The following is a 19,114-nucleotide window of genomic DNA, read 5'->3' on the forward strand; positions in this document are numbered from 1 at the left end:
GTGTGGAGTGAGATGCGGGGCAGGGTCCCTGGCTGCAAAGGAGGTGGGATTGGGGGTATGGGTGAGTGTGGGTGCTGGGGGATGGACAGAAGTGGAGATCCTCTCTGAAGAGAAAAACCTGGACACCAAAGGGTTTAAGTCCTTATGGCCTCTGACTCCCTGACCCTGCCTGTCCTTAGGGGACGTGCTGAGGGGTCCCTTCCTGGGGAAGTCCTAGAGCTGAGTCTCTTCCCTTGGTAAAATCTACTGAAAATCAGGATGCCCAAGACTGGGGGCTTGAAACCCTGCATATTCTTCACCGCCTTGCTTGAGAGCTTTCCATTTTCCCTACCCACTGAAGATGGTCCAAGACATGCAGTACCTTCTTCCTTCCTGCTTTACACCCCAAGAGGGGATTGAATTCTTTATGTATGTGTCTGCCACCTTTGCTAGATTGTAAGCTCCCTGGAATTGTGCCATAGTCATCGGAATACTTCTACTCTTTAGATATGTATGTGCCTGGCCTGGCATGTAGCTGGTACTCAACACGCTTTGGGATCCAATCTGTGGCTCAGGGTATGGGGAAGAGATGACCCATACCCCTCTAGATTCTCCCAGTCCCAAGCAGAACAGTTCTGTTAGGGTGCCTTCCAGCAAGACAGCAGGAACCCTCACCACCCACTGGCTCCAGTGGTGGCCCCTGCGCTCCTCCCCCTCTGGCACAGGGACTAAACCGAACCAGCTCCACTGGAGGGAGTGCCCTCTCCTTTCTTTCCGCCCTTTGACTCTGAACCATTGTGTCACTCTGTCCTGACCCCATTTCCTCCCCGGCCAGCCCTCAGCCATCTGTGGGCAGCTGTGAGACTGAGTTTGGTGCCTGGTGCAGCTCAGACCCTGGCACCGACCTGCTTGGCCATAAGCATGTCCTCTTGTTTCATCAGCTGACTGGTGCTTTTTGGGGTGCCTCTACCCAGGTCCTCTTGTCTTCCTGAGACTTCTGAAACCCTCTTCTGTGGGGTCAAACCTGGCTGCACATTTGAATCACTTTAGGGGCTTTTGAAGCATCCAGCATCCAGGGATTCACCCTACTGAGTCAGAACCTCCAGAGGAGAGGTCGGGAATGTGTATATTTTTAAAGCTTCCCAGATGACAACTGCGGTCAGTCAAATGTGGAGTGTGCATTAGATAATATTATTGTTGTCAATGTTAAGTTTTGTGGGTGTGCTCATGGCATTGTGTTTTACATAGGAGAATGCCCTTGCTCTTAGAGATTCAAGCTGAAGTTTTTAGAGGCAAAGTGTTTCTTACAAACACTTTGCAAAGGGCATCTTACTTTTAAATGGTAAAGCAGAGCAAGAAAGAGAGCAATTGTGGGGAAATGTTAACAATTATTGCAGGCAGGTGGTGAAAGAAAACTGGCTGTAACAGACCTTCTGGACGATTTCCGTCTGTTTTCTAAGAGGTGGACATTAGGAGAGAACGCAGCCTGAACCACCAAGGTGTATAACTCCAGGAGGCACCATTCACATGGTTTTCTTTTTTGTGGTCAGGGGGTATCACTCACATAGAATACAATGTGTGGGGTGCCCCCTAGAGTTGTGTGACATAGTGACACTGGCCCCAGCCATCTCTCCCTGGATGGGCTGCAGAGTAGCAGAGATGCAGGCCCTGATCTACCCTTCCTCTTTCAAGGGACCGACATGGCTATTTGTTTTTATACAGAATCCCTAGTAGCCCTTGAAGACTAAGGGAATAGAGCAATCTTTATTTTAATTTTAATTTAATTTTATTTTATTTGAGACAGGGTCTCTGTCACTCAGACTGGAGTGCAATGGCACGATCACGGCTCGCTGTAGCCTCAAACTCCCAGGCCCAAGCGATCCATCCACTTTACCCTTCCCAGTAGCTGGGACTACAGGTGCATGCCACCACACCCAGCTAATTTTTTTCCCCCTATAGGGATGGTCTTGAACCCTGGGCTCAAGCAATCCCCCTGTCTTGGCTTCCCAAAGTCCTGGGATTACAGACATGAGCCACCACGCCTGGCCCTAGAGCAATTTCTAATGTAGAGCCTGACAGAGAGAGAACTGAATTGGGGAAGAGGGGAGGCAGGAAACATGAAACCCTGATTCCTAAAATACTTTCTGCATGTCCTCTAGTCCTGGAAAATGAAATCTAGGGCTTGAATTTTTAGAGGAAGCCAGCTCGCTGTGTTTCAAGGTCGCTGGGACTGGTTGCTCCTGTCTTTCCGTCTCTGGAGTTCCCTCGTGTCTGGCTGCTGCTCTCTGAACCTTCACTTCACCTTGGGGGTGGCCCTCCTGGTCCTGTGGGGGATGCTGTTTGTCCTATTTCCTCACTGCCACCTCTCAGCATCATAGTGAGCTGAGTGCTGAGCCTTTGGGAGGAGCATTGCCAGTGTGGCCCCGGGCGTGAGATCTGTCAGAGGGCTGGACTTCCTTCCCTGTGTGGCTGAGACAGTCTAGTGGAGCCCTGGCCCAGAGCCAGGAGGATGGTGGTTGGAGAGGGGTAGCTCGCCTTTCCTCCATCTGAATTCCAGTCTGGGAAGAGCTTCAGGAACAGCGCCTGCTTGCATCACCCTGGGACCTTTCCTTCTCTTTCCTGTGACTTTGGAGTCCTGAGAGATTTGACCTAAGGAATCAGTAGGTTGGAATCAAGGAATCCCAGGGCTGGAAGGGACTGTGTGGTTTTCTTGCCTTCCTTGCACCCGCCTTACAGATGCCAATCCAACCTGGTTAGTTCCAAAACCCAGTCCTGTGTTTGAAGGATACTAAGCAGCACACCACCTATATCCTGACAACCCATCTCCATGTCTGAAAATTCCCCACCTCCCAGAAGGTTCTGCCCTGACGTTCCAGTTCAAGCTCGGTGGAAATGATGGGAATTTGGAACTTGAGGAACATAGTAGGGGTGATAGATCCATAAACATGTAATTTTGAATAAAATATCTTAAGCCTGTGTTTGAGATATACACTGGGTGCTATTGGGAGCCAATAGCAAATAGCAAATTGGAACAACTTGAACCAAATCACGGAGGTATCACATACGTGGTCAGGAATGGTTGGAGATGAGAGGGAGAGCGGGGCCGGAGAGAGTCTTATAGAGAAATCAGAGAGCCTTTGAAATATCTTAGGCAGGAAGCGAGGTGATCAGATTTACATTTTAGGAAGAGCCCTCAGGATGTTCTGTGAAAAAGCCTTGAAGAGGCCAAGGTTAGTAGGGGGAAGAACTATTAGGAGGCCATTGTAATAGCCCAAATGAGAGAAGATAAGGGCTTGAATTAGGGCAACCACAGTTAGGATAGAAGGAAAGATTAGCTTTGGGAAGTATTAAGGAGGAAAAGGTGGCAGGCCTTGGCAATTGGAGAGAGGGGTGAAAGGAAGGGGGACTCTAGGATGACTGCAGGATTTTTAGCTTGGGGGACTGGGTGGTGCCATTCACCACAATGGGGAACCAAGAGCAAGGAGCAGATTTTGGGGAGGAAAGAAGATGATAGTTGAGTTTTGGACATTTGGATTTTGAGATATGAGTGGGCATATAAACTTGAAGGAGAGATACATATTTGGAATCATCAACATGTGAGTAGTATGGATAGGAAACAAGAATAGATGAGATTGCCCAAGCAGAGGGGGTAGAGTTAACAGTAAGCTGAGAATAGAATCCTGAGCCAACACCAACATTTCAGGGGTGGACAAAGGAAGAGGAAGACAAAGAAGGAGGAGATGGAGAACAAGAAAAAAATATCTTCATGAAAGCCAGGGGAAGAGGGTTTAAGGAAGAAGGGAATGGTTTGGAGAGCCAAATATAGCAGCAATGTCCAGGCAGGTGGAAATGGCTACCGAACTGGGCAGCCCAGGCATTGGTGCTGGAGCAGTTTTAGTGGGATGTGGGGGGCAGACACCAGATTACAGTGAGTTAAAGAGTAAATGGGAAGGGAGAATTTGGAAACATCAGGTGTAGTCCATTCTCTGGAAGCTTGGCTGAGAACGGAAGGATAAACAGAGAGGACAAAAAGTCAAGGGGAGCTGAGCACCGTGGCTCACGCCTGTAATCCCAGCACTTTGGGAGGCCGAGGTGGATGGATCACCCTGAGGTTGGGAGTTCACGACAAGCCTGACCAACATGGAGAAACTCTGTCTCTACTAAAAATACAAAATTAGCTGGGCGTGGTGGCGCATGCCTGCAATCCCAGCTACTGGGGAGGCTGAGGCAGGAGAATCGCTTGAACCCTGGAGGCAGAGCTTGCAGTGAGCCGAGATCGCACCATTGCACTCCAGCCTGGGCAACAAGAGCGAAACTCCATCTCAAAAAAAAAACAAAAAAAAAAGTCAAGGGGAAGTGTTTAGGGTTCGGGGTTTTTCCTTTCTTGTTAAGATTAGGTGAAGCATGTTTATGTGCTGAAGAGAAAAACCATGTTAAGGAGAAGAGATTGAAGATAGAGAGGGAAGGGAAATCCATGGAGCATTATCCTAGAGATGAAGTGGATGGGGCAAGAGCAGAAGAGGATTGTGCCTCAGCAGGAGGCAGGAATCTGCTTCCCCTGGGCCAAAAGGAAGAAAGTGAAGCTGAGTGCAAGTATGCACAAGTGGGTGTTGGAAGAGAGGCTGGAAGTTGAAAAAGATTGTTTCCAATGGCCTGAATTTTCCTCCTCACAATAGTGCCTGCTAAGGCAAATCTTAATACTCTGTTTGTCCTAGCTCAGTGCCGAAAATACAGTCATTCTCTGGATTAACATACTTAAGCCCAATCCAACTTTGAGCATTTATCTGTTATCTCCTATCTGTAAGGCACTAGGCCCTCCTTTTCCTGGGACTAGTCTCCCAGCTCCAGGCAGCTAGGTTCTGGATATCTCTATCTGCTTATGCTACTCCTTTGAATTTCAAATAGCAAGACTCCCTCATACCCACTGTGGATAAAAAGTGATCTGTAAGGAGCTGTGGAAAGGCAGAGAAATTAAGTTAACAGTGAACTGCTTTAGATACCCTGAGGCTGGGCTTGGGCTGGTCTGTCCTTGGTGAACTAATTCCTAAGTGCAATAGTTGTCAGATTCACTCAGCCAGAACCCTTCAGACCAGGGTCCTGTGCCTATACCTGACAGATGTACCAGGGTCCTGGGAGGGCACCCCAGGGTAAGGGATACCTTTGTCCTAACTTATTTTGAATCTAAGCAACTTGCCACCCAAGAATCTATCTGAGCCTTTTTCCTATTGATGTTTTCAACATTCTAATCATGAGGTGTAATTTCATGTTTGTTACCTGTTGGGTGAAGCAGTACAATAGAATGAACATTTTCTGATAATTTTTATGGAACTGTCAACCTCTTGGCTGCTGATGCTAAGAGTCAGAAGTGACTACTTCACACTGGTCTCCCCCAACCTAATCACAAACACACATTCATAGATCCACAGTTCTGAGGTTGGGCTACACATTAGAATCTCCTGGGGAGTTTTTAAAAAATACCATTACCCTACCGCAGAGCAATTAAATCAGAATCTCTTGAGAGTATTCAGGCTTCAGTACTTTTTTTTTTTTTTTTTATAGACAGAGTTTTGCTCTTGTTGCCCAAGCCGGAGTACAATGATGCAATCTCGGCTCACTGCAACCTCTGCCTCCCGGGTTCAAGCGATTCTCCTGCCTCAGTCTCCTGAGTAGCTGGGATTACAGATGCGTGCCACCATGCCTGGCTAATTTTTTGTATTTTTAGTAGAAATGAGGTTTCACCATGTTAGCCAGGCTGGTCTCGAACTCCCAACCTTGGGTGATCCGTCTGCCTTAGCCTCCCAAAGTGCTGGGATTATAGGCGTGAGCCACCGTACCCGGCCGGGCTTCGGTACTTTTTAAAAGTTCCCCCAGTCGGGCGGGGTGCAGTGGCTCGCACCTGTAATCCCAGCACTTTGGGAGGCTGAGGTGGGTGGATCACAAGGTCAGGAGATTGAGACCATCCTGGCTAACATGGTGAAACCCCGTCTCTACTAAAAATACAACAAATTAGCTGGGCCTGGTGGCGGGTGCCTGTAGTCCCAGCTACTCGGGAGGCTGAGGCAGGAGAATGGCGTGAACCCGGGAGGTGGAGCTTGCAGTGAGCTGAGATCCCGCCACTGTACTCCAGCCTGGGCGACAGAGTGAGACTCCGTTTCAAAAAAAAAAAGTTCCCCCAGTGTTTTTTTTTTTTTTTTTTTTTTGAGACGGAGTCTCGCTCTGTCGCCCAGGCTGGAGTGCAATGGCACGATCTCGGCTCACTGCAAGCTCCACCCCTGGGTTCATGCCATTCTCCTGCCTCAGCTCCTGAGTAGCTGGGACTACAGTGCCTGCCACAACGCCCGGCTAATTTTTGTATATTTAGTAGAGACGGGGTTCACCGTGTTAGCCAGGATGATCTCGATCTCCTGACCTCGTGATCCACCTGCCTCGGCCTCCCAAAGTGCTGGGATTACAGGCTTGAGCCACCGTGCCCGGCCCCCCCAGTGTTGCTAATGTTGCAGCTGGGGTTGGGAACCACTGGGCCAGACTGACCTTGTCATTACCACCATTTGTTGAGTGCTTCTCAACTCTGTTCACGTCATGGCTTCTGGAGAAAAGGATACCACCACAGAAGTAAGTGGAAGCACTGGCCTGGAGATCCTGTGTGGCTTCCTGAGGGCGGGGGGGATCAATATTTTGGCACACCTGTAAGACATCAGGTAGCTGGGTCTCACCTGTTGGCAAGCTTTGTTTTATTTTATATATTGGTGTATTTTGGGAGGATCCTAGTGCAAACTGAGTAATTACAAGGTCTGTTTCACAGGGTTCTCTTGTACTTTTCATTTATAGTTTTATTGAGGTGTAATTGACATATAATAAAATATACATATTGAAAGTGTATAATTTGATAAGTTTTGACATGTGAGTGTACCAGTGAAGCCATGATCACAATCAAGATAATGAACATATTCATCACCTCCAAAGGTTCCCTTGTGTCCCTCTGTAATCCACCCCTCTTTCCACTCTGCCCCCCAGATACCACTGATCTGCTTTCTGTCATTATAGATCAGTTTGCATTTCCCAGAATTTTATATAAATGGAATCATACATACTCATACTGTTTTGTCTGGCATCTTTTACTCAGCAAAGCTATTTTAAGATTAGCCTTATTATTGCATTTGTCAATAATTCATTCCTTTTTATTGCCAAGTAGTATTCAATTGTATAGACATCACATTTTTAAAAATCCATTCACTGTTGATGGGCATTTTGGGATATTACAAATAAAGCTGCTGTGGATATTCATGAACAAGTCTTTGTGTAGACATATGCTTTTATTCTTCTTGGATAAGTAGGAGGGATAGTTGAATCCTATGTTACGTTTACCTTTTTTAAGAAGCCGCCTGTTTTCCAAAGTGGTTGTACCATTTTACATTCCCCACCAGTAGTGTATGAGAACTGTCCTCTTCAAATTGACTGGAGAAGGTTTGCTTCCATCTCTTCTTCTTGGCTAATAGAAGGTGCCTCTTGGGTGGGCGTGGTGGCTCACGCCTGTAATCCCAGCACTTTGGGAGGCCGAGGCGGGTGGATCACCTGAGGTCAAGAGTTCGAAACCAGCCTGGCCAACATGACAAAACCCCGTCTCTACTAAAAATACAAAAATTAGCCAGGCGCGATGAACATTGATGCAAAAATCCTCAATAAAATACTGGCAAACCGAATCCTGCAGCACATCAAAAAGCTTATCCACCATGATCAAGTGGGCTTCATCCCTGGGATGCAAGGCTGGTTCAACATACGCAAATCAATAAATGTAATCCAACATATAAACAGAACCAAAGACAAAAACCACATGATTATCTCAATAGATGCAGAAAAGGCCTTTGACAAAATTCAACAACCCTTCATGCTAAAAACTCTCAATAAATTAGGTATTGATGGGACGTATCTCAAAATAATAAGAGCTATCTACGACAAACCCACAGCCAATATCATACTGAATGGGCAAAAACTGGAAGCATTCCCTCTGAAAACTGGCACAAGACAGGGATGCCCTCTCTCACCGCTCCTGTTCAACATAGTGCTGGAAGTTCTGGCCAGAGCAATCAGGCAGGAGAAGGAAATAAAAGGTATTCAATTAGGAAAAGAGGAAGTCAAATTGTCCCTGTTTGCAGATGACATGATTGTATATCTAGAAAACCCCATTGTCTCAGCCCAAAATCTCCTTAAGCTGATTAGCAACTTCAGCGAAGTCTCAGGATACAAAATTAATGTACAAAAATCACAAGCATTCTTGTACACCAATAACAGACAAACAGAGAGCCAAATCATGAATGAACTCCCATTCACAATTGCTTCAAAGAGAATAAAATACCTAGGAATCCAACTTACAAGGGATGTGAAGGACCTCTTCAAGGAGAACTACAAACCACTGCTCAATGAAATAAAAGAGGATACAAACAAATGGAAGAACATTCCATGCTCATGGGTTGGAAGAATCAATATCGTGAAAATGGCCATACTGCCCAAGGTAATTTATAGATTCAATGCCATCCCCATCAAGCTACCAATGACTTTCTTCACAGAATTGGAAAAAACTACTCTAAAGTTCATATGGAACCAAAAAAGAGCCCGCATCGCCAAGTCAATCCTAAGCCAAAAGAACAAAGCTGGAGGCATCACGCTACCTGACTTTAAACTATACTACAAGGCTACAGTAACCAAAACAGCATGGTACTGGTACCACAACAGAGACATAGATCAATGGAACAGAACAGAGCCCTCAGAAATGATGCCGCATAGCTACAACTATCTGATCTTTGACAAACCTGACAAAAACAAGAAATGGGGAAAGGATTCCCTATTTAATAAATGGTGCTGGGAAAACTGGCTAGCCATATGTAGAAAGCTGAAACTGGATCCCTTCCTTACACCTTATACAAAAATTAATTCAAGATGGATTAAAGACTTATATGTTAGACCTAAAACCATTAAAATCCTACAAGAAAACCTAGGCAATACCATTCAGGACATAGGCGTGGGCAAGGACTTCATGTCTAAAACACCAAAAGCAATGGCAACAAAAGCCAAAATCGACAAATGGGATCTCATTAAACTAAAGAGCTTCTGCACAGCAAAAGAAACTATCATCAGAATGAACAGGCAACCTACAGAATGGGAGAAAATTTTTGCAACCTACTCATCTGACAAAGGGCTAATATCCAGAATCTATAATGAACTCAAACAAATTTACAAGAAAAAAACAAACAACCCCATCAAAAAGTGGGCAGAGGACATGAACAGACACTTCTCAAAAGAAGACATTTATGCAGCCAGAAAACACATGAAGAAATGCTCATCATCACTGGCCATCAGAGAAATGCAAATCAAAACCACAGTGAGATACCATCTCACACCAGTTAGAATGGCCATCATTAAAAAATCAGGAAACAACAGGTGCTGGAGAGGATGTGGAGAAATAGGAACACTTTTACACTGTTGGTGGGACTGTAAACTAGTTCAACCATTGTGGAAGTCAGTGTGGCGATTCCTCAGGGATCTCGAACTAGAAATACCATTTGACCCAGCCATCCCATTACTGGGTATATACCCAAAAGACTATAAATCATGCTGCTATAAAGACACATGCACACGTATGTTTATTGCGGCACTATTCACAATAGCAAAGAGTTGGAACCAACCCAAATGTCCAACAACGATAGACTGGATTAAGAAAATGTGGCACATATACACCATGGAATACTATGCAGCCATAAAAAATGATGAGTTCGTGTCCTTTGTAGGGACGTGGATGAAACTGGAAAACATCATTCTCAGTAAACTATCGCAAGGACAAAAAACCAAACACCGCATGTTCTCACTCATAGGTGGGAATTGAACAATGAGAACTCATGGACACAGGAAGGGGAACATCACACTCCGGGACTGTTGTGGGGTGGGGGAGGGGGGAGGGACAGCATTAGGAGATACACCTAATGCTAAATGACGAGTTAATGGGTGCAGGAAATCAACATGGCACATGGATACATATGTAACAAACCTGCACATTGTGCACATGTACCCTAAAACCCTAAAGTATAAAAAAAAAAAAAAAAAAAAAATTAGCCAGGCGCGGTGGTGGGCACCTGTAATCTCAGCTACTGGGGAGGCTGAGGCAGGTGAATCACTTGAACCCGGGAGGCAGAGGTTGCGGTGAGCCGAGATTGCACCATTGCATTCCAGCCTGGGCAACACAGCGAGACTCCGTCTCAAAAAAAAAAAAAAAAAAAGGTGCGTCTCTCTCTTTTTGGGGCACAAATGACAGAGGTGAGTGTAGGGATTAGGGCACAGAGATGAGGTATGTAGAGATGAATGGATGGGTAGTTGGATATAATAAGTAGGTAAAGTTGTCTTGGTACCCCTTTTTTCCTCCATCTTCCTGTACATTCCATTAGTTGTACACACCGAAGAAGCAGGCACTGGCTCAGATAATGTCACCTAAATTGGATTATTATGGATTATTAGTAAATCTCTCTTTGTGACTGATTGATATTTTTACCCCTAACCTGCAGGCGCCCAGACACCATGTCACAACCCTCCAGAACTGACGTTGACAGGAAGTAGAGACTTCTTTGTCGCCTGTGTCCCCCATCCTCACCATGTCTTCGACTCAGGGCAATGGGGAACACTGGAAGTCCCTGGAGTCGGTGGGCATCAGCCGCAAAGAGCTGGCGATGGCCGAAGCCCTGCAGATGGAGTATGATGCCCTGTCCCGGCTCCGGCATGACAAGGAGGAAAACAGAGCCAAGCAGAACGCAGACCCCTCTCTCATCAGCTGGGATGAGCCTGGGGTAGACTTCTACAGCAAGCCAGCAGGACGGCGGACCGACCTCAAGCTGTTACGCGGTCTCTCTGGCTCTGATCCTACCCTCAACTACAACTCACTCTCCCCACAGGAAGGGCCGCCCAACCACTCTACCTCCCAAGGGCCCCAGCCTGGCTCAGATCCCTGGCCCAAAGGCTCCCTGTCTGGAGACTATCTCTACATTTTTGATGGTTCAGATGGGGGAGTCTCTTCGTCCCCAGGACCAGGGGACATAGAGGGCTCTTGCAAGAAACTATCCCCACCTCCTCTGCCTCCCCGAGCTTCTATCTGGGATACCCCTCCCCTGCCTCCCAGAAAGGGGTCCCCGTCATCCTCCAAGATCTCCCAGCCCAATGACATCAACACTTTCTCTTTGGTCGAACAATTGCCGGGCAAACTGCTAGAGCATCGGATCCTAGAAGAGGAAGAGGTGCCAGGAGGTGGGGGTCAGGGGCGCCTACTGGGGTCTGTGGACTATGATGGTATCAATGATGCAATTACTAGGCTCAACTTGAAATCGACCTATGATGCGGAGATGTTGCGGGATGCCACCAGGGGCTGGAAGGAGGGCCGAGGGCCCCTAGACTTCAGCAAAGACACCTCTGGAAAACCTGTGGCCAGGAGCAAGACTATGCCCCCTCAGGTGCCCCCCCGCACCTATGCCTCCCGCTACGGCAACCGAAAGAATGCGACACCTGGCAAGAACCGCCGGATTTCTGCAGCCCCGGTGAGGACCTTCTTGTGTTTCTCCTGCCTTCGTTTCTCCATGTCCTTCAGAAACAGGGACTAGTGTCTCTGCTGTTCTACATCCAACTCTGCCAAGTCCTTACCCCTTTAGGCCTCTCCTACCCTCTTTTTCTGCCACTGGGACCCTGGCCCTGGTGGGGGAGGTCCAAGGGAGGCTTGATTAAGGGTGGACACCAGTAGAGGGAGGGCTCCTTCTCAGGGCCAGGTTTCATGTATCTTGGCCAAAACGGCCCTTCTGGGGCAGGCATTTGGGAATCCTGGTTCCTAGCGTGTGCCTGCTTCCTGATATAAGGACTGAATTGAGAGTTAGGGGATTCATTATTCACTGGCTGAATGGCCCTCTGGACCGGAGCAAGTTGCTTCCGCTTGCTCCGAGGCCCTGCGCTGCCAAAAATGCTGCATGGCGATGAAGATCATTTACAATAGTAACCACTTGTTTAGTGCCCACTGAATGCCAGACCCTGGTCCAGATCTCCACAACAACCCTTCCTGATAGTCCAAAGCCACACAGCAAGCAATAGCAGGGCCAGCATTCAGCCCTGGCCTCTCTCGTTCCTAAGCCCTCTCTCTCCTCCTCTCCTTGTCTCTTTCTCTCTCTCTCTTTCTCCCTGCTCTGTTCTTTATTGTGATAAAATATACGTAATGTAAAATTCACCACCGTAACCATTTGTAAGTGTGCAGTCAGTGGCACTGACGACAGTCACATTGTCGTGCAACCCTTGCATTATTCATCTCTACCCATTCTCCTCACAATGAAAATATTTAGAAAAAATATGCAGTATGACAAATAGTTTTATTTTTATCAGTACATAATGTAAAATAGCGAACTGTCTAGGTCAAAGCCCCCAGGCAGGTTCCAGGGCAGCTCTGATCTTTTTTCTGGTTTAGGGAAGCTTCAGCAGCGTCTCCTGGGTGGGATCAGAAGGCCTCTTTGTGTTTCATCCTTGGTCCCTGGAAACCCTGGCTGCAAGGAGTCAAGAGACAAGTGACACCCCCATGGCTGATTCCTTTTTTTTTTTTTTGAGATGGAGTCTCACTCTGTCGCCCAGGTTGGAGTGCAGCGGCGTGATCTCAGCTCACTGCAGCCTCTGCCTCCCAGGTTCAAGAGATTCTCCTGCCTCAGCCTCCCAAGTAGCTGGGATTACAGGCACCTGCCACCACGCCCAGCTAATTTTTGTATTTTTAGTAGAGACGGGATTTCACCACATTGGCCAGGCTGGTCTCGAACTCCTGACCTCAGGTGATCTGTCCACTTTGGCCTCCCAAAGTTCTGGGATTACAGGTGTGAGCCAATGCCCCTGGCTGCTGATGCCTTCTGTGACAGCTTAACATTCCACTTCATTCCGTCCTGGCTTCCTCCTTAGCCATTGTTTAAGGGGCACTGGGGTTTTCCCACCTTGTGTCTAGCCTTTGGGAACCTTCCCAACTCTGAAGAGCTCCACAGTTCTTCCTTCCTTTGCTTCTGCTAAGACAGTCCCCCCAAAAGCAGAATCAGCTCCTGGGATAAGCCACATCCCTAGAGCTCAGGGATTTTTAAAGGCCCTGCTCTGAGAGGTGGGGCTGTTCTCGCTATTTATAGGGACTGGGAGATTCCTGTTCCCAGCTCTGAGCTCCTCACACCCAGCTGGGCCTGCTCACTTAGTCAGGGCACCCTGGTAGGTGGTCACCTCTGTCACTCCTTCTCTTTCCTGCCTCCCCTACTCCCTCACCCTTCCCCATCTCCTGCATGTCATCAGAGTTCTGAGACAGAGCTCAGCCCAGAATCTCCTTGAAGAAGTGGGCACAAAGCAAAAAGCTCTTGCCAGTTCTGAGTGGGGAAATGCGGCCTTGGTCCTCCCCGGCTCAGCTTGTTGCAGGGGCTCAGCCTACTGGGAGGGGGGACCCCTTGGGCCCTCGGCCTATACCACCGCCCCGCTTTCATCGGGCTTCCAGCCGGAGGGAACCTCCTTATCCCAGGCCAGCGGAGCCAGTTCTGGAAATGGCTGGCTCCAAATGCCAGCCTGATACCCCCGCTGCCAGCCTCTGCCCGGCAGACTCCCCCAGCCAGCATCGGGCGATGCCACCAGGGCCTGCCAGCCGGGCAAACGTAAGTGGCTTTTGTTTTCTTATGGTGCCAGTGAGTGGTACAGAAAGGGCATGACAGTGGCCTTCAGTGGCCACTCTGTTCTCTCCCTCTCTCCCTCTCTTGCCTTCTCTTCCCTCCCCCAACTGTCTCTCTTTTTCTTCCTCTCGCTCTCCTTTCTCTTGTGGGTTAATTGCTGACAGTGGTACTATTGTTTTGACTGGGACACAGGCACGAACTTGGCAGAGCCAGGGCCTCACATGCCAACTGTCCCCACTGCTGCCCTCCCCTCTGTGCACCCCCACCCCCCGCCGCCCATGCACACCCAGGGGAGCAAGGCTAACAAGAGAGGGTCAACCAGAGGAAACAGTCTGGATATTCAAATGAGGAGCTCAGTTGCTGTCATCTGCCCCAAGAGGCAGGGAGGACTTGAGAGTAGCCAGTGGGTTGGATGAGAGATGTGAGGCGTTGCGACGTGCACAGGCCGGAGCTAGACTCCCCCCAGAAACAGCTGTTGGAACCACATGCCAGCCAAATCTCCATCTGAGCTGAAGCCTCGTTCCCCGGTGTGGCCTCCCAGGCTGCCCTGAGCAGACCTCTCAGGCAGAAACCTGTCATGCACCAGCTCTCCCTCCCCCTCACTTCCTTCTCCCTAGGGCTGGGCTACAGGCCTTGCCAGGGGCTTCTTTAGGAACCCTCCTGGGTGACTGAAAGCAGCTCTGGGATGGGAGACCGTTTGGGGCCTTGTCTGAGAATCCCACCACCACACACGTATTTTGAGAGAGGAAGTGTGGCCAAGGCAGGCTCCCTGACATTCCAGCCGTTCAGAGCCGGCTGACTTGGAAGCCAGAGGAGCCAAGCTTCTGCCAGGTCCTCCCCTGCCCAGACCACTGCTTTGACGCTTTCTTCCTCAGATAGCGTTTACCCAGAAGGCACATGTGTCTGAGTCATCTCCTCTATCTAAGGGTTCTGGGTCTCTCTCTGCTTTGGGTCCCTGGGGCTTGTGGATATTGAGGCTTTAGACCAGGGCCAAGCTTCCCTGGGCACCATTTGGGCAGCCTACCTGCTCTAGCCTCAGTAGAGGGGCTGGAAAAAACAGCTGCCTGCTCTGCTCCCTGTCACGCCTCTGGGAGAATCCCCCAGAAAGCCCGTGTTGCAGGAACGGCCCAACAGCACTGGATTGCCTTACCGGCTGCCTCACACTTATCAGACTGTCCCCTCCTGAAGTGGCTTTGGCCACACTCTTGTCCATCTCAGCCAGAGCTTCGCCTCCTTCTTCAACTTGGCTCCTGGTCTCCTAGGACAGCAGATACATGTATTCCCGGATGTCCCATATGTTCTTGTGTCCCTTTCATTGAATGTCCAGTGACTAGAAAGTCTTTTCATCTAGAGTTTGAGTTTAGGTCTGGGAGTACCTCATAGGGAGGGGACACCATGAGGGAAAAGGCACTGAGTCGTCTGCTCTTCTCTTAAAGGTGGGCCCCCGGCCCCGCACCGTTGCCAATGGCCATGAGTTGTTTGAGGTCTCAGAAGAGAGAGATGAGGAGGTTGCGGCATTTTGCCACATGCTGGATATGTAAGAGTTAAAGAATGGGGCAGGGGATTTGGGAGGGCTATGGGGGATGGGGAGGAGGGCCATCCATTTCAGAACTTTCTTTAGGAGGGAAGAAGCACCATAATTAAATAAATCTCAGTTCATAGCTGTGAAAATGCTTCCTACAGCAGGTGTCTGCAGGGTTTTTGAAATCTTAGAAGTCTCACATTTTTAACAAAATTCATGAAACCTCCATTGAATGGTCAAAGTATCCTGATCACTCTAGGGTCTGACCCTCAGTTGCCCTTAAGAGCAAATGCACCCCAGCTGGCGATAAGAATGTTATCTGGAACTAAAAGAGAAAGGAAATGGATTCATAAAAAATTTTCCATTAAACTTAGCATGGAAAGCTTTGTCATTTTAGAACTATTTGTACTGTTCAATGGTGGGAAACATTTTGCAATTAGAAGTGTCAAGAAGGGGGTTTCTCAGAGCTGCTACCCCACTGCCCCCATCCTGGCCTGCAAATTTGGAGGGCTGGGCTGAGTGGGGACAGAGGGGCTCTTGAGCCTCAGAGCATGAGGGTCCCAACAGACCTCTTCTCGACTACTCTCTTCTAAAGGCACAGTGAGGGTTTTTTTTCTTCCTGTACAGCCTTCGATCTGGCTCTGACATCCAAGACTACTCCCTCACTGGCTATGTCTGGAGTGCTGTCACCCCTAGCCCAGAGCACCTCGGGGATGAGGTCAACCTGAAGGTGACTGTGTTGTGTGACAGGCTTCAAGAGGCACTCACTTTCACCTGCAACTGTAAGTTAGTGAGGGTGGAAAGGGTGTGAGCATCCCTTGAAGTGGGGTGGGGATGACTGTGTTTTAGACTCTATTCCCACCTCATCTTGTGGCCTAGATGAAGGGCAGTGAGGATGCTCCTTTGGGGGTGAGGGGCTGGCTATGGGGCAAGCATTCTAGTGCAGTCACTTTCCCCAACTCTGAACTACTTGCCTGCTTTATCTGGTTGTTGATGGTGCTGGAGAATACTTAGCTGGGAAGGGGGATCAGGGTGGGGAAACTGAGACCCATCTGCCTTGACATCCATCGTCATTGCTCCCCCTACCTTACCCTTCACAGGTTCCTCCACTGTAGACTTGCTTATCTACCAGACCCTGTGCTACACCCATGATGACCTGAGGAATGTGGACGTGGGTGACTTTGTGCTAAAGCCCTGTGGGCTGGAGGAGTTCCTGCAGAAGTGAGTGAATGGGTGGGAGGTAGCCCCTGCCTTCCTGGTAATAAGATTGTGAGGGGGCTTCATGGGATTGGTGCTGGGACCGGCCTGGCAGCTCCACCCCAATTCCACAGTCAAGACTCCTGCTTTCTGGGCACACTCTCAGCCACGTAGCACTTTCCCCAGGAGCTCTGTCTTCCAGCAGGGTTGGCTGACGTCCTGAGCCAAGTCTGCTGTGGAAAGAGCTTGGAGCTGGGATTAGGCAAAGACTAGGTCATATCTGCTTGCAGATTCTGCTTATGGAGAGATGTGTGTATTTGTGGGGAGGGATGGGCTTGGGGAGACTATATGGGTAGTGCTGTATCTCCTGCTCTAGATTATGTGTGGTGTTTTTATGGCTGGGGCAAAAGGACTGGGCAGAAGTGCCCTTGTGGAGCCCAGGGGAGAAATTACAATTACTGTCTCTCCCCATTCTCCTGCCAACAAGTCTTTTCCCCAGCTGGCCCGTGCAGCTAGTTATCCTCCTCCCAAAGGCGTGCCTCCAGCTCCTCTCCAACCAGTGCCCTCTCTGGAAAGCACCCTCCCCAGAAAGTCTGATGTGGACCAGCTGAGGCAACCCCCTTTCCACTACCCTGGGCTCTGGAGGGCTGCAGTGGAAGAGAGGCAGGGGCAAGGTTACCAATTCTCAGATGGTACACCTGTGTGACAGCAGACAGATAAGATCTGCTTTCCTCTCTTAGGCTTCAGAGCCACTCCTGCCCCCAATGTCCACTTGGAGGAAGCACGTCTTGGGAATGGAGAAAGGAGAGACCTGTGTCTCACTTCTTAGGAGTGCCCTATAAGTGCCACTGCTTGCTTTTTCTCTCTCTTACATTCAGGTCTAGATGCAAGGATGGTTGATCTATGTCTAGAGCATAAGATTTGGCAGTCAGGATGGAAGATTCATTTCTGGGCTTCTTTCTTTCTTTGAGACAGAGTCTTGCTCTATCACGCAGGCTGGAGTGCAGTGGCACCATCTCACTCAGCTCACTGCAACCTCCGCCTCCCAGGCTCAAGCGATTCTCATGCCTCAGCCTCCTGAGTAGCTGGGATTATAGGCATGAGCGCCACCACGCCCCGCTAATTTTTGTATTTTTTAATAGAGGCTGGGTTTCACCATGTTGGTCAGGCTGGTCTCGATATCCTGACCTCAGGTGATCTGCCCGCCTTGGCCTCCCAAAGTGCTGGGATTACAGGCGTGAGCCATTGTTCCCAGCTATCTGGGCTTATTTCAAATTTAGGGATATTGTGGGTTCCTTTCTGGCCTCTGCCTCCTCATCTGGAAGCTAAGGGAAAGGAAAGAGGCAGGGTCCTGTATGGTACAACTCCAGGGTACCCTTCAAATGTGCCCCACCTTTAAACTCACTTATGTACACACTTTCCCCTAGAGGAACAGGAGGGGTCCTAGACTCAGGGTCGCCTGGCAGAGAGAGCGCCAGGTGGCCTGCCACTGTTAGAAGGGAACAAGGGGACATAGTGGGTAAGTTGGAGCTCCTGCTGACACCATTACACAGGTTTGAATTCTGACTTGCCACTTACTAGTTGTGAAGCCTGATTGATGCTTAGGGCCCTCTGTAGGCTGCAGTGAGGGTGAAATGTGAGAATGACCTGTGAGCAATCAGTAAATACCAGCAGGGAAGGAGCAGCCCACGGAGAGAAGTCCTAGGGCTCTGGGCTGCACAGATACTGCCATTTCCCTTGCAGCACCCCAAATCCTGGAGCCCCTGGGTCTGGAGGTAGTGGGAGCTGTCAAGTTCTACCTTCCTGCCAAGACTCAGGTGAAATATTCTTAGTGAGGTGGGACAGGGTCAGTGGTCCTTAGATCACACCCCTCATACTCTCACTTGAATGCATAGAGAGGAAGGCCTTCCACAGAGAAGATCATGCAAGTCCCCAGGGGACCTGTGTCCATGACTCCTGGCCCAGGAGCCCCACTCCCACCCAACAGAAAAGCACAATGCTGTTTCCTGGCCCAGCCCCCAGACCCCCAACACATGACAACTGCCTGGGGTGAGGGTGGAAAGGACCCTCTGGGGGTTCCAGAAATCTGCTAGTTCCCAAGGAAGCCCTCAGGTTTTCTACCCCTGCCTGGCAGGAGGGGCTGATACTGAGGGGGTGAGTGGGTTCAGGATGCAGGCTGCTTTCAGATAAGAACCTTGAGGCAGTCCCGTGGGAGGGTTGGGTTTCCTGCCACCTCCCCCAGCCCCACCACACTCTTCCTTCCTCCCAGGCTCTCCCACCAGGCCCAGCCCCGCAGCCCAGCCTCACCACCTCCCGATTTTGGCTGCACTTCAGTCTTAGATCCGAGAGGGCCTAGATCGGAGATTTGGTCCTCTCAGGATGTGGAGAACCCCTCATTCGAGTCCTCGTTGGACCTAGACGACCCTGGGCCCTGCACCTCCGCCAGCTTCTGCACATATTGCCCCCCTTATGCTCCTGTCCTCTCCTCTCCATTTCTGGCCTAGATTCCCAGCTCTGCTGAGGAAGGAAGTCCTTTTCCGGCTTCTGTTACCCAGCTGCTGAGACCAGGCCCAGGCCTGCAGTGCTGGCCTGGAGGTAGTTCTCCCTCTGCCCCTCCTCTTGGGTTTCCTTGCTGATGAAGGTGTGATTTGGGAGAGAGGAAGAGGTTGGATCGCCGCGGGCTCCCACACCTTCTCTCTGAAAGGGGGAGTCTCACACATGGGTG

At 49.5% G+C, this 19,114-nt stretch overlaps 1 protein-coding gene across 4 annotated transcripts in view; it reads left to right on the plus strand.

Moving 5' to 3' along the window:
• PIK3C2B (phosphatidylinositol-4-phosphate 3-kinase catalytic subunit type 2 beta) overlaps nucleotides 1–19,114 on the plus strand; it is a 75,076-nt gene that overhangs the window by 17,561 nt on the left and 38,401 nt on the right. For all 4 annotated transcript variants that reach the window (XR_004030127.1, XM_030813155.1, XM_030813156.1 and 1 more), the window contains 4 exons: nucleotides 10,530–11,549; nucleotides 15,107–15,207; nucleotides 15,820–15,974; nucleotides 16,293–16,413. Coding sequence is in view for 3 of the 4 variants with exons in the window: in XM_030813155.1 (XP_030669015.1) it covers nucleotides 10,617–11,549; nucleotides 15,107–15,207; nucleotides 15,820–15,974; nucleotides 16,293–16,413 (1,310 nt within the window). In the remaining variant the exon portion in view is untranslated. The remainder of the gene's footprint in view (nucleotides 1–10,529; nucleotides 11,550–15,106; nucleotides 15,208–15,819; nucleotides 15,975–16,292; nucleotides 16,414–19,114) is intronic.

Source organism: Nomascus leucogenys, chromosome 5 (assembly GCF_006542625.1).
Source record: "Nomascus leucogenys isolate Asia chromosome 5, Asia_NLE_v1, whole genome shotgun sequence".
NCBI classification, from domain to species: domain Eukaryota; kingdom Metazoa; phylum Chordata; class Mammalia; order Primates; family Hylobatidae; genus Nomascus; species Nomascus leucogenys.